The sequence below is a fragment of the Carettochelys insculpta genome, chromosome 27 (assembly GCF_033958435.1).
Source record: "Carettochelys insculpta isolate YL-2023 chromosome 27, ASM3395843v1, whole genome shotgun sequence".
Taxonomy (NCBI): domain Eukaryota; kingdom Metazoa; phylum Chordata; order Testudines; family Carettochelyidae; genus Carettochelys; species Carettochelys insculpta.
In genome coordinates, this window is record NC_134163.1 from 12458728 (window position 1) to 12473911 (window position 15184).

The 15184-nt window shown below is 58.3% G+C and overlaps 1 protein-coding gene across 2 annotated transcripts in view; it reads right to left on the minus strand.

Annotated features, from left to right (window-relative positions):
• The window catches only part of ABCA7 (ATP binding cassette subfamily A member 7), a 45629-nt gene extending 32107 nt beyond the window's left edge, over positions 1 to 13522 (minus strand). For both annotated transcript variants that reach the window (XM_074978052.1, XM_074978051.1), the window contains exons 1-10: positions 13427 to 13522; positions 12685 to 12788; positions 7346 to 7471; positions 6639 to 6732; positions 6013 to 6154; positions 5107 to 5234; positions 4474 to 4595; positions 3296 to 3475; positions 2774 to 2863; positions 198 to 435 (exon numbers count right to left, since the gene is read on the minus strand). In XM_074978052.1, the coding sequence (XP_074834153.1) occupies positions 198 to 435; positions 2774 to 2863; positions 3296 to 3475; positions 4474 to 4595; positions 5107 to 5234; positions 6013 to 6154; positions 6639 to 6732; positions 7346 to 7411 (1060 nt within the window). In that variant the 5' untranslated portion in view covers positions 7412 to 7471; positions 12685 to 12788; positions 13427 to 13522. The remainder of the gene's footprint in view (positions 1 to 197; positions 436 to 2773; positions 2864 to 3295; positions 3476 to 4473; positions 4596 to 5106; positions 5235 to 6012; positions 6155 to 6638; positions 6733 to 7345; positions 7472 to 12684; positions 12789 to 13426) is intronic.
• Positions 13523 to 15184: the final 1662 nt, after the last annotated feature.

Consider the following 15184-nt stretch of genomic DNA (forward strand, 5'->3'; position numbering starts at 1 on the left):
GTTCCCAGGAGCCCCGTCTCTGACCCACACACAGGAGAGCTGTGGGGCGGCTGTCAGCACCAGCTCTCTTAGCTCAGGCACTAGAGCGTCGCGCTCCTGGCACGGCCTGGGTTCAAAGCCCGCTGGCGCTGCAAGCGGGTTCAGTTCCGCCCGCATGGGACCCCGCTGCCACACCCGCCAACACGCCGCTCACTCACTGGTGGTGTTGTCCAGGTCCACGGCGCCCTGCCCCGAGCTGTTGCGTTTCAGAAAAGCCTGGACGTCGCTGTCCTCGTACCAGTTGAGGGAGGGAATCTTGAGGCCGCCCCCTTCCGGGTGCCCGCAGGCGATGCGGGACAGAGCCTCGAAGGCGCCGTGCAGGGAGGAGCTGGAGTTCTGCTCCGACAGGGCCTGCAGCTCCCTCCGGAACTCTGCGAAGCTGGTCATGGTGCCCACCTGGGACAGGAGTTGCCAGCCGTGGATGGGCCCCAAACCAAGAGGGGTTGAACCGGCCATGGGATGGGTATGCAGCATCCCCAGGGGCCTCCAGTGCCATCTGCCAGCAGGAGGAGGGGAGAAGGGCCCCTCTCCTGTCCCAGCCAAGACCCTGCTGCAGGCAGTGCACTTTCCTCTTGCTTCCTGGTCCCCCCCGCCCACTTCGCACACCACACTGCTGCAGCTCTGCCCTGCCACAGCCCCTCACTGGCAAAGGAGCCTCCGGTGCTAAGCTGGGGCTGGACCTGAAGTGGGAGGGAACCTCTTGGGTGAGCCCAGGGCAGCACCCCCACTACGCCTAATGGAAATCAATGCCATTGGCAGAGCTGTGCCCCTTCGTCCACCCACAGACCCCACACCTGGGGCCAGCCCTGCAGGGACACAGCAGGGTATGGGACTCGTTAATAAGAGGGAGGGGAAAGGACCACGCCACCTCCCAGGGATCGTCACCGCCCCCCCCCCGTATCTTTGGCATCACAGTAGCATGCTGAGGCCATACCAGACCACAGCCGATGTTGTGCCATGTCATGAGAGGATCCCGGCCCCAGAGAGCCTACAGTCTCAGCCAAAGGGCGGGAGGGGAAACCGAGGCACGCAGCAGGGCAATGACTTGCCCGAGGCCACCGGCAGGTCCTGTGCCCTCACCACCTGGGTGTGCTGTCTCCCAGCCCACAGTGCTCTCGCAAGGCCTGGGTTTTCCCCTCCCCTTGCCCATGGGCTACAGGAAACGCACGGGCAGGATCCAACACTCAAGCAGAGATCCAAAGCCCAAATCCGCCCCCCACTCCTGGCACCAATACCCCAGCCAGGCTCTCCCACGAGGCGCCTGAGGGTCGGCAGCAGGAGAATTACACTGTCTTAGGAGAGCCCTGGATCAGGAAGGGGCCCCACGGCAATATCTCTGCTCCCTGTCAGCCCTGCCTGGGTACAGGCCCCAACCTCCCCTGCTCAGGTACTCTGCTAGGAGCACCGTGCACAGCTGAGGTCCCAGGGCACCTCCTGCAGGGGCGCTGCACCTGGGAACTGCCAGCCAGAGGCTGCCCAGCTCTGGTACAGAGACGGTGGGAGAACACAGGGGTGGGAGGTGGGGGTGAGCTATGTGCCCCACTGACACTATGTGAAACGAGTTGGGGGGGGTCTCAGCACCATTTCCCAGGGCTCGTGCCCAACTCACAGGCCCCTCTGCTGGGCAGCTGAGGCCTGGCTGGCACAGGGCGAATGAAGTGCCCCTGGGGGGAAGGTCCCTCTGGGTGGGGCAAATCACAGCTTTTCCCGGGCTGCACCCCAGGGCCCCCTCCACGCCGCTGCACTGCGGGGCAAGGGAAGGTTTTGCTTTTTCTCCCCACTATGATGGTGGAAAAGGGCAGGGGGGTTTCCCAGCAGCCAGGGCAAACTCCTTGCTGAAGCGGCCCCAGGATTCCGGGCGGCACCCCAGCCATGTACAAGAAGCCGGCAGCGAGCCCGGCCGCAGGACTGTGGAAGTCCGGCCAGGCGCTGACCTGGACAAGCCTGGGGTACTAAGTAAGGGGAGGGGACCTCCTGGTTTCCACCCTTGTGGGTCCACCTACCAGAGCGACCAGCTGATGATGGGCTCCTGCACTTTGAACCCTGCCCGTGCATGGCAAGTGTGACTGTGCGGCGGTGGGGGAGTAGCTCACCTATAGCAGCGCTGGCCTGGGTGATGTCCCCCAGACCTCAGGCCCTGGAACAGGGCAGGTGCATAGAATCATCGATGTCTAGGGCTGGAAGGGACCTCATTGAGTCCAGGCCCCTGTTCAATGCAGGGCCATCCCCGGCTAAATCATCCCAGCCGGGGCTCAAAAACCTCTAGGGATGGAGAGTCCACCACCTCTCGCGGTAACACATCCCAGTGCCTCACCACCCTCCTGGGGAAAAATTATACCTAATATCCAACCTACAGCTCCCCTGCTGCAACCTGAGACCACTGCTCCTTGTTCTGCCACCCCTCGCTGCTGAGAGCAGCCTCTCGCCATCCTCTTTAGAGCCCCCCTGCAGGAAGCTGAAGGCTGCTAGCAAATCGTCCCTCCTCCTTCTCTCCTGTAGACTAAATAAACTTACATCCCTGAGCCTCTCCTCCCAAGCCATGTGCTCCAGCTCCCTCATCATTTTTCTTGCCCTCCGCTGGCCCCTCTCCAATGTGTCCAGATACTTTTTGTAACCGGGGGCAATACAGGGGAATAATTGCTTCCTTCGATCTGCTGGCAATGCTCCTTCTAATGCAGCCCCATATGCCGTTAGCCTTCTTGGCGCAGCCCCAGGACAGCTGGGATTCTGTTACCTCCTTCGTCAGCGTCTCAGCCCCCTGGAGAAAGGTGACCAGGGCCTCCATGGCACTCGCCACGTCGTCTGATTCAGCGCTCAGCCACTCCTGGGGGACAGGGAGAGTGCAGAAGCGTCAGCCCCACTAAGGGATTCCTGGCAGCTTAGCCGGACAGCTCACTGCGGCTATGGAGGTATGGGCCTGGGTGGCCCCATCTCGGACACATTCCCCCCAGCCTAGCTGGGGCAGATCTTGCGGGACAGCTCTGTAGTGGGGAAAGGATGAACCAGGCAGGCGACATGGGAACGGAGCACCCAAGCACACACCCTGATCTGTGACCCAAGGCGTGAACTCGCATTGCCAAGAGCCAGCACCTGCTTCCACAGCCCCCGGCACACTGCTGCCGCTCAAGCCGCTGGTAAAATTGCCCCTGGTTCCCAGGACAGATGGGGAGCAGATGGAGGGGGTTCCCGTCTCCTGTTTGGGAGCGCCCGGTAGGAGCCCCAGCCCCACAGCTCTGGCAGCACCGCCCCCACCTACCGCCAGGACTCGGGAGAAATCCGCTTGGGAGAGGAAGCTGCGCTCCAGGGCCTGCAGGGTAGGAGCGGGAAGAGCACAGAGCTGCCGCTGCAGGTACTCTGGGGCCCCCAGGAACTCCGCCAGCACGGAGGCGTTGCAGACGAGGTCCTTCAGGGATGTGCCAGCGGCAGCGAGAGAGAACTGCCGGGGGAGACAAGAGCTCTGGTAGCCAGAGGAGCAGCGGACAGCCCTCCGTTGTGCGCGCGAGCCAGGCTGTGTGACACGGATTGCGTGTGAGCTGCAGTGTGACTGTGACTGTGCGTGTGTGGCTGCTGCTGGGGACGTGTGTGCAAGAAGCCGCCCTGCTCTGTTGTCTCCCCTTCCCCTGCTCTGCACTCCCAAGTCCCTGACCGTCATGCTTCAGCCTGGAGCAGCTGCACTGTGTCTCCCTCTCCCCGACCGCTGCTCTGCAGAGATGGGGTACGGGGACAGGGGAACACCCTGAAACCAGCACTACCCTGTAGCCCCCTCCCCTCTACGCAGCTGGCCGGAGACTCCTAAGAGCAGCTCGGCTGCAGACAGACAAAGTGGTGTGGGCAACTGAACACACGCCGCCGGCAGTAAGGACGCACGCCCTGCTCTTCGGCTGGAGAGAAATGCGTGGCGGGCCGGATCCAACCCCCAGGGCTGATTTTGCCCACTCCTAGCCTACACACACGTACAGCACCTGGCAGAGCAGAGCCCTGGCCTTGTTTGGGGTTCCAGAGTCCCACTGTAAATACAAAACCCAACATTGCTTCTCCTCCCCCAAGCCTGGGACTGCCTTGTCGTGGGGGGCCCAGAGGTGGGACCACGGCACTGCACAAGGTACCTGACCTGCCCTCTCTCTAGCACCAGCGTCCTCTGCCAGCCTCGCTGCTGGTGCGGGAGCTTTCTGCTCTGCATTCCCCTGCTCTAGAGCAACCTCCTGAGTTCTGGGGTCTCTCTGCATTGTGCTCCCCTCTCTGTTGAAGGCATCTCTCCCCATTTCCTCCTCTTGGTCCCTCCCTGCCCCACTTCACTGGTCTCCGCAAAGCGCTGGCAGCTGCCTGGCTCTCAAGATGGCACATGGGTAAGCGAGGATTGGGACCCACAAACAGGAGGGTGGGGCTCCGAGGGCCCTGCCCCTACCATGGACCCAGAGGATTGGCCCTACTTACGATGCGCAGGTCCAGCTGAGCTCCCAGCAGCTCCTCTGCCAGGGCAGGGGGGAGGGAGGCGTTGGCTCGGAGGAAGTGAGAGAAGGTCTCGCCCTCTTTCAGGTAGTCCTTGACCGGCTTGGCTGGGGGACACACGGACAGATCGGAGGGCGAGGTCAAGCTCAGAGAAGGGGCGACGGGAACGAAAAAGCCGCAATAACGAGGCTGGGAAATCCACTGGGACGGAAGCAGCACTGCTCAGCTCACTGCTGCACAGAGAACCGTGGGATACGGACCCCCAGGAGACCTAGCAACACCTCCTGCTAAGCGCATCCCCAGCGTAGATGCCATCGGGTGCGGCTGCGAACACCACCTGCCTATTGCCTGAGTCACTCTGCAGCGGAGACATGCCCGGGGGGCCTGATCCTGCAGCATGCTGTGAGAGGAGCCCTGCTGGTGTAAGCCCAAAGCAGGGGGACAACTCAGACTTTTGGGGGTCCAAGGCTGGGGGGAGAATCTCCTCATCCAGGAGCCCAACCGCTGAGCCACTTCAAGAGGTGCAGCCTGGATCAATGCTAACGTGCCTGGGTGTCATGCTGCGATAACAGCTGCACCCCTCCTGGCAGCCACGGCTGCTTGGCTGAAGCCTCTTACCCATCCATTGAGCTCTGCTCCCCCAGAGCCGGCGCAGGGAAGGCAGGAGCTGGCCAAAGTGGTGCAGGGTCTGTTTGCTGTTGGCCTGGACCAGCACCCGGCGGGCATCAGCGAACAGGCGGGAGATGCTGTAAGGACAGAGAGACAAAGACCTGAGACCGAGCGGCTACCAAGTGTCTGCCCCTTGAGCTCCGCTCTGGGAAGCGACTGCTCCCTTCCCACCACTGGGAAGAGCTCTAGGACTGGGGAGGCAACCTGTGCAGGCTGTGAGTGTCTCTGAGTGGGGCTGGGAGCTAGCTGCTGGGGCCAAATGGAGTCTGAAGACCCCATGCCCCTCCTTTGAGCCAAGCGTACTGCTCAAAAAGACTACGTGTCCCAGCATGCCACCCCCTGGCAAAGCTACGCTCCTCCAGGAGCACTGCAGGTTGGGAGTTCTATTCCCCTTGGGCTGCACCTCTGCGCACTTCAAAGAAGCTGCAGCATTACAAGGTGGGAATTGTAGTAGCCGCCCCAGGCCACACTGCCACGCAATTGAAATAATATGGAGCACTGCATGCTGGGAGATGTAGTTTCCCTAGGATACACCCACACTCAGCTCAAGGCAGAGCACTACATCGTAGAGCAGGTGTTTGGGGAAGGACAAATACAATCATCTAGGGAGGTACCGCTGGGGCTGGAGACAAGTTACCAGCCAGGGGTACAGGAAGGGGACATCTCAGCTGAGCAGAGCTCCAGTTCCCAACTCAACCATCATGGGTGTGACTAGGGGGCCGGCTCCCATCACAGGCTGGATCAAGGCCTCACTGCATGTAAGAATAGGTCATCTAGCAACAATGGCAGCCACCCATACTGCCGCCGGTGCAACAGCAGAAGGCAGAGAGGGGAGCGGGTCCAACAGAGACTCACATGGATTGGTTGAAGTTCCCCACCACGCCGGGCGTCTCGCCGGCTGTGGGGTACTGGAAGCAGGGATTGTTCACGTTACAGATGATGCCCTGAATCCACGACAGGGTCCCAGCGGAGGGTAAGGCCTTGTTGGGGAAGTGACCTGCAGAGGGAGGGAGAAAGCCAGGAAGGAGCTGGAGGAAGGTCAGATGCAACCTAGAGGGAGTAGAACCTCTCACAGTCAGGCAGAGTTATCCCCTCTCCTCACTGCTCCGGGGCTGACGTTCACGCCCATGAAACCAAAAAGCCAACAGCACCAGCTGCTGCTGCGGCAGCAGGCCCGGGCATTTCTTCCACGCTGCTCTGCAAACTCACCTCACCCCAGCCCAAGAAGCCCCCTCTCAGGAGGTCTTCAAAGACGCCCTGCCCATTGCACTCCACTGCAAGATGCCCGCTGTGGGGCAGAGCGCCCAAGGCCCAGCACAGAGTGAATTTAATTTCGCGGGACACACCGCCAGCCCTAACCCCGGTGCTTGACCACGTGCAGCCAAGGGCTGCAGAAGAGCCTTATGAGACAGGGTTGGAACCGGGTTTGGGTTTGCTCGGTTCAAGCCCCGGCTGGTTTAGCTAGCAGGGGCGGCACTTACACTCATGCTGCTCAAAAGGGGGGTGCGACTGTCGCACCGAGATCAAGATGAAGAAGAGGAACAGGGGCCACAGGAGCTCAATGACGAGTTGGATCTGGAGGGAGACAGAGACGGGCCCAGGGAGGTCGGGTGATTCACTTGGAGGCCGCGGGGGGCAGTGAAGGACACAGTGGAAGAGGGGACCAGCCTGGTCAGCAGCTCTGCGATGAGCCACACAGTTGTGGAGCGGACAGCCTGGGGAGGACCCTATCTGAGCACAAGGAGAGGCAGGGTCCAACCTCTCCTCTCAGGGATCCGACCCAGCTGGGCAGCTTTGTAAGAGGCCTTTGCTGTTCATACCACCATGGGCAGAGGGTGAGCCCTGCCCCTCCCTGTCCCAGCTCTCTCATCCTCACCATCAGATCCCCCCAGGCCCCAGCACCCCCGTACCCAGCTCTTGGTCTGACGCCCTGGGGCTCAGCTGCCCTGTACATGTGGGTAAGGTCAGGAGCTCCTGTGATATTCGCTCCTGCTCTGGCTCTGGGAAGTTTAGGAAATGGGGGTGTAGAAGGGCAATAAGCAGAGGGGATCCCCTTGGAAATGAAAGGGGTGAATCCAGCCACTCTGGCCCTATTGACCAGAAGCGGTTCCCCCTTTTCGCCGCAGACCCTGCCCAGGGGATTTAGGGCTCTGAGCCCTGGCTGCAAATGTCTTCCGAGCCGACTCACCGTCTGCCTGTGCCGATGGGTGAAGTTCTTCCACAGCAGCAGCCCCAGCTGGGTCCCAAACCCCATGGTGCACAGGGAGGAAGGGCTGCCCTCGCCGTGCTAAGAAAGCCGTCTCCCTGGTTGATGCTGGGCAACAAAAATCAGCGGAGAATCAACTTCACCACAAGTCCTCGGGGTACGTACAGTGCTTCTCAGCCAACTAGATTAAATGGAGGCATTTATAGGCACAGCTGCCCCATCGTCTCCCTGCAGGAGGTCCTGTGGGGGAACAGCTAGAACTGTCGACAGCTACGGCTAAGGGTGGCTTCCAGCAGGGGGCACTGTAGGGCCTGGAGTGGGAGTGCTGGTGGTGGCGGCACCCCCTGGGTAACCCAGTCCCAGGCTGGCCCAGCAGGGGGCGCTATAGGGCCTGGGGTGGGAGTGCTGATGATGGTGGGAGCTCCTGGGTAACCCAGTCCCAGGCTGGCCCAGCAGGGGGCGCTATAGGGCCTGGGGTGGGAGTGCTGATGATGGTGGGAGCTCCTGGGTTACCCAGTCCCAGGCTGGCCCAGCAGGGGGCGCTATAGGGCCTGGAGCGGGAGTGCGGTCAGTAGTGGGAGCTCCTGGGTAACCCAGTCCCAGGCTGGCCCAGCAGGGGGCGCTATAGGGCCTGGAGCGGGAGTGCTGGCGGTGAAGAAAGCACCCAGGACATCAAGAACTAGACCCTCCCAGCAGGGGGCACGATCGCTGGGGAGAACAGGTGCCCACTTCCGCCCCAGCAGGGGATGGCACAGGAACGCTGCCTGGGGGTTTGCTCAGAGATGCCTGGAACTCTAACCTGCCTAAGCCAGAGCCATCATCCTGATCTCGTCCCGCTGCCCTAACCCAGTTCTGCCTGCCCAGACCGGATCTCCCTGCCTCAGCCGACCCCGGCCTCCAGGGCCTCCAACTCGTCTGGGAGCTCTGGAGAACAAAGAAGTCATATTTTACAGAGGGGAGGCAGCTGCCCTGGCAACGGCTCAGTGCCTCCAAGTCAGGATTAAGTAACAAAGAGGCCTGGGAGCTAATTGGTAACACGCCCCTCCTGCGTGGGAACTCTGCCCATGGCGCTCCGCCAGCCCAGCCGAACAGACAGCTCCTGCACAGCTCCCTTGCATGGAGACTACTGGGGCCGGCCAGGAGATGCCCTGGGTGGGGGCCTCTATCTGGCCACCCAAACCTGACTCCCCCTCCTCTGACCGCCCCGTCTCCATGCTACCCTCCCAGCCAAGAGAGGACACAACCAGCCAGTTCAAGGTTTTGGGGCTGTTATCAGGTGCTCAGGATGGCCCAGCCACCAGATTCAGAGTGGAAATTGTAGCATAGACCCTATTTTGGCTGGGGCATCACTGCTCACCAATCACAAGCCTCCACACTTGGGGAGAGGGGAAGTTAAGCCTCCCCACATCCTCCTTCACTCTATGCACCCAGGGCATTTGCAGCTGGGACCAGGCAAGCCTCTAAGCTAAAAATGGATTGGCAGGAATTGTCCCCACTGATCAGCTCTCCCATCTCACAAGAGGGCCCACAGCAGCGTTCCCCATGAGCGGAGTGCTTGGGCAACCACCCAAGAGAGATTCGGGTTCCTCCAAGCTGACCAGCACAGCCAGCAGTATGTATTTATGTGGGTGGTGCACATCCGCTCACGCCTTGGTGTACACAACAAAATCTATTCTGCACATTGATGGGAAAAAATAGCAGGAGCCCTGCTGAGCAGTGAGACGCCCCACCCCCCGCTAACTAACAACCCTGCAGCTTTTCAAGGCAGCACAGTGACTCCATAAGGAGCTGAAGAACACACAGAATTAGTCCTCCCCTGGACAAGGGCAAATCCCAACCCACAGATCCTCGCTGCAGAGGTGATCTCAAGGACTCCTCTGGGCTGGGCAGCCTTACAACATCCCTCATCACTCTGTTAAACCAGCTGAACATACTCAAACCGGAGACAAATGTCCGGGGACCTCGCGTAGTGTGGGCCTAGCCAGGCTGTGCATTACTAGCCCAGGGGCAGACCCTCCCCTGACAGCATGCAGCTCAGAGCTGGAATTCCCAGAGCCGGTCAGTGTTCCCTCTACACTGAGCACTTGTGCAGCCACCCAGGAGAAATTCAAATGTTGACAAGCACGGTGCCCACAGCTGGCAGCCTGTGTTTCTACTGGTGGTGCACTTCCACACTTGACTTGGTGAATATAAAATTCATTCTGCACATGGATGGAAAAGTGAAAGGGAACACTGGGGCTGGTGAATGCAAATCTTGGGGAGCATGGCACAAACCCTGGCTGATTTCATCTATGCTGCTACTGCTGCTGCTGCTGCTGCTGCTTTCATGTCTGAGGCTGCTCAGCTTCATTTCCTTTTCTTTGCTAAGGATTTAGACTCCATGCTGACGCAAAACAGGTTTCAAATCCTGCTCCCATGCAGGGAAGCCCTCAGCTCCACCCAAACTCGGAGGGTCCAGAGCTAATGGCTAAGAAGGATATCCAAGCTGAGCTGGCTGGGGGATCAGGAGAGACAGAGCACAGAACAGTCCAAGCAGGCAGGATGAGTCTCTTGCAAAACTCTGGCCCAACAAGAAACAAAAGCAGAGGGTCCTGCACATAACACAATCCCTCAGATGCACAAAGCTCCGACGCCCCCAGCCCATGCTGATGAACTCAGTGTGTTAAGCAGAATAATCACTGAGAAAATCCAGCCTGCACAGGCGAGTCAGCAGAAAAGGTTCAGAAAAGGACAATAAAAATGATAGGGGTTGGGAACGCTGCCGTGCAGAGAGACATTAAAATGACTGGGACTTTCCAGCTTGAGAGAGAAGAGCCTGGGGGGATGTGAGAGAGATGCACCAAACCATTACAGGTGTGGAGAGAGTGAATAAGTAAAAGTTGTTCACTTCTTCCCCTAAGAACTAACAGTCTCCAAATGAAACTAATGGGCAGGAGGTTTACAACAGACAAAAGGAAGATCTCCTTCACAGAGCTCACAGACAACCTGTGGAACTCCTCGCCAGAGGATGTTGTGAAGACCTGGACTTTAACAGGGTTCAAAAAAGAACTAGATACATTCATGGAGGTGAGGTCCATCAGTGGCTACTAGCCAGGCTGGGTAGGAATGGTGTCCCTGGCCTCCACTTGTCACAGGCTGGAAATAGATGACAAGAGAGGGATCACTTGGATCATGACCTGTTCTGTTCACTCCCTCTGGGGCACCTGGCTCTGGCCTCTGTTGGAAGACAGGACACTGGGCTAGACAAACCTTTGGTCTGACGCAGTGTGGCTGATTCTGTTCCACCCCCCTCCACGTGCATTAGGAGGAATAAAATACGTCAATGACCTTGCACAGAAGCGTCACTTAAAAAACCCAGCTTCTGCACATTTATAGCACACTGAAATCAGCAGAAAGGCTCCCAGTGGAGTCAGTGGGCATGGGAACGAGTCACTCATAATATCGCACTAGGTGCTGTACATTCGAACAAAAGCACAGCCCCTGGCCTACGTTAGCTACAGTATCTTGCATCGATAAAGATCTCGCTCACATTCCACTCAGAGGTCCCATGTCCAAGCACCTTGCCAAGAAACCCCAGGCACTTTGTGCTCAGTGATACTTTCACCCACTTTTAAAACACAGCCACTGCGGGGATGGAAATCAGCAAACCACAACACGCGTTAAGATGAGAAAGCGCAGCAGTCCATTCAAAGCGCAAGGGGGATTTCTCAGAGGAGGGCAGAAGAGACGAATTTGTAGCTGATTTGCTCAGGACACAAGGGAGGTGGTATGTTTGTGTGAACTGGGCAAGGGGAGGGACAGTGTGACACCCATCCACACAGAGCCCTAAAAGAAAAGCAGGTCCTTTCTGAATATTTAAAGGCTTCCCACCCACAAGGTAAAAGAGCAGCAAGCAGGTCAATGAGATGACCCTTGAGGTTCCACACTGCGATTCTATGAACCCAGGAGCTGGTTCATTTCACACCAGGACCGGTCCATGTCAACACCACCAGGGTTTTGTAACCAAAGCCATCACAAACTCACCTAACGTCTCTCTCTCCTCCCCTACCAGAAAAACGTCAACACTTCCTTCTGAGCCGAGGAGCTGCACGGACAAAGCCTGGACAACTTCTGCGTTCCAGGGGCTGCTGATTTCACAGGTAAATCTTCTCCCCTGTCCCTCGGTTCTGAACTGCTCTTATGGTAGCTCAGAAACCGTTTCAGGGACAGAGTCAAACTGGCACAGTCCCAGCGCTCCCCATGTTGAGTAACAGGGTAAGTAACCCATAGCACTCTGCTGCTGGGGCTTACTCTGCTGCTCCTGCCGGCCCAGTAGGATAAGCAGGTCCCACAGAAAGGCAGGATTATGATGTAGTCAGGAAATCCATCTGATCACGTTGCACAGCCTGACATCAGCGGCACTCACATAGGGGCCAGGCAGAAGGATTTCTCTGCCTGGGGCTCTGGGCGTTCCAGGCAGGGCTTGCGAGCTCATCTTTTCCATCCCCATTTCACAGATGGCAAAACTGAGGCCCAGAGAGGGGAACTGATTCGCCCAAGGAGCACAGTGAAGCAACAGCAGAGCAGACAATAGAGGCCAGGAGATCAAATTCCTGTTCCAACTCTCTGTCCGCTGCCTAGACATGACTCTCCCACAGGCCGGGGGCCTGGGAGGGAAAGAATCTGACATACCCTTGAGCCTCCCCTGCACTAGGAATCAGCCAGCTCACAGCCTGATCCACCCACCAGGTCCCTGACATTACTTAGCACCCTTGTGCATCACAATGGTGAGTGTGACTCTGCTGAACAGCCCAGCAAATCCAGCTGCTCTGAGTGACTATACTGATCTAGCTAAGCATGTGCAGGCTAGTGCTATTTCAGTGCTGCTGGAGCGAGGAAATGACCCGGGGTCAGGGGGTTTCCTTTAAACACCCTATAGTTATAAGGTTAAAAATGAGCAGAGTGTTACGCGAGAAAAAGCTTTCAGGCCCCTTTACACCTCAGGCCACTCAAATACACGAGGCCACTTTCAAAACCAGCCCTGCCCGGCCTTTTTTAATACCTGAAAATTGAACTACGCTGGTTTTTGAGTTTACGTATTCAAGCCAACTAGCCACACTCAACCAGCCAAATAGCCCCATATGGACACCACGGTGCTAGACAGTCTGTATCCGGCCTCTCACCCGAGAACGTCAGGCTGGTATTTTGCCATCCGCCGCAGGCAGTGGCAGTGAATTTGGGTGCTAGAGGGTTAAGGGAATTTCACGTGACACACCTGCCCCGCCCACGGCCCTGCCTAGCCCACTCCTGGCCTACCAGATGGGGTCCAGCCGCACACTCACCTGCAGCCCAATGACACACCAACCAGCCTTCATGTTCGCATCTGTTGTTTCTCCAAGTACTTCACCCCAATGGCCAAGACACTTCGTATCCCTTTGGTCTTGGTCTGAGGCAAAGAAAAGGTCCATCTGCCTCAGCATCTCCACTCAGGCAGCAGCCAGCAAGGGGCCCAAAGTTCAGCTGTAAAGGAAAGCCCTGCCCTGGTCCCATTCTAACGCTGAGCAGCTAGAGACTGGTTTGAGCCTTAATCCAGGAGATGTTCTGTCCCATACAGGGATGACTATTTTCTGGTCTGGCTGGATTGCTTGCTTCCCCGCTTCCCACGGCACCCCACCCAGCACCTTTGACAAGGCAGGAGTTATTCCCACAGCTCTAGTTTCAAAGTGTCATCATTTATCCTGGCCTGGCCCGTTCCCTGAGACTGCCTTCAATTCCACCACAGCCCCATCAGCAGCCCAAGAGGATGAAGGATTGCAAACCCATGCTTTCAAACACTTCCTGGGCTACAGGCCAAGCCCTGGTGCTGCAAAGGCTCGGGAGAAGCAGGAGGGAAGCAATCCCTCCCCCAAATGAGACAGGGGGTCCAGGGGTCACACTTTGAACGGGGCTGGGGGGGGGGTTGCAGGCTTTTTTCTGTCCCTGAAGTGGAAGGGGAAGCTGCCTCCTGCGGTGGGCTCCAGGCAGGGGTGGAGAAGCCCTGCCTGGATGCAGAAATTGCTGCTCCAGAGCCAGTCCCCTGCGCACCTGCAGCCGTGCGGCAGCTTCCCGGGTGACCTCTGTGCCCTGCAGCTTAGCCCAGCTGCTCTGGGACCCCCCAGGCCAGAGGAGCTGGACCGAGGGGTGCGGGGGCTGCTGCATTACACCCCGGCTTGAGGTGGTGTCAGTTGCGCACAGGGTTTCCACTCTGGTTCAACCTCTCTCCGCTCCCCCACGATGAGCGCCGCTCCCGCGCCTCCGCCCCCCAGCCTCGGGGAAGCGGCAGCCGCGAGCGCTCCCCACCCCCAGCCCCCGAGGGCCTAAATACGGGACGCCTCGCCCTAAACACCCTACCCCGTACCTGCTCGCTCCCTAGCCAGCGCGGCCCCTTTAAGGGAAGCCCCCCCGCCTCTCTCGCTCTCCCAGCCGGCCGGCGGCTGGGGAAGGCTCAGCGTTCCGCAAGCCCCGCCCCCCGGGCCCGCGAGCGTTCGGGTTTGGAACGCCGGGCCCCGCCCGGACTTCCGGCTACAAAGCCGCCGCGTGCGGCCGGGTGGGTGACGTCACATAAAGGGGCCGCCGCTGCTCGGTCCGCTGGCGTGGCGTCCCCGGGGCAGGTCCAATCGGGCGGGTGCACAGTGAGGCGAAGGCACCGTGCCCCTAGCAGAGCCCCGCTGTAGCGGTAGCCTGTAGGGGGCGGGGCTGTCCACACACGAATAATTAAGTGCTCTCCGGCAGAGCCCAGCCCTCTCCCTACACGGGGTTGCACGCAGCCCCCCTCCCAGCTGATCGCCCCTGTTCCAAGGCGGAGTCCACAGGGGCAACCTCCCCCCTCTCCCGAGGGTTTTGCATGGGGAGTTTGGGACCTGTAGGGCATCGCTTCCCCCCACCCCAGGCCTGATGGCTGCCAGTTACTGAGAGCACAGGACGTTTTACAGCAAGTACAAGCTGTCCTGCCAGCCCAAGCAAGGGGCACCTGCTTTTCATTCTGGCAGTGAGGGGCAGGGACTGTGCCCTCAAGAGGTGCACACAGGCCATGGAAAGCTCTATTCCTAGCCCTATGCTAATCTCAGGAGCCTCATCCTCCCTTAGTCTGAAGATTAGTTACAATCAGAAAAAAAAACGACAAAAAACAGTCCTGGAGCACCTAAATTATTGCATTCATCTTTAAAGTGGTACAGGATTACTGCCCACCCACTCCCTTGGTCTCCAGTAGGCTACAGGACTGCTTTGTTGTTTTATGAAGATGCAGACTAACAGTGACCTCTGACTAATCAAAATGAAACCCTCTTCTGACCCGGTAGCATTTCGCATCCACTCTGCAGAGTGGCTGTGCAAGATTCAGGCCTGAAGGCTGCTGCTTGCAAGCACCTCAGACACCAAAACCACACAGCCTAGCACCACTTCCTGTAGAAGAGACTCCATTCATTACAGGGTCCCTCTTGCTGTGGGACAGCTTTGCAAGGGCTAAGAGGGCTGCCCCCCCCACCAAATAAGCTATGCTAACCAACCACAGTGATGCCTGTTAACCCCAACCAACAAGCTGTAGAACCATCTCACCAGCAGAACCTGATTGTTTAAAAATAGGTACTATTTAATCATCATTGTCCAGAAAGAACTTGAAAAATTCAGTTCCTGGGTGTGCCAGTAGTTACTGTATTGCCAGCGTTGCACCATTGAACCTGCCGCTCCTAGTGGCGGGCAACCACATGTGAGATCACTTTTCCTTTTTTAGAAAAGTTTCTAATCTCATGGCTGCAGATTTCTACATTTAAAAAAAAAAAAAAAAAAAAAAAGTCACATTAACTC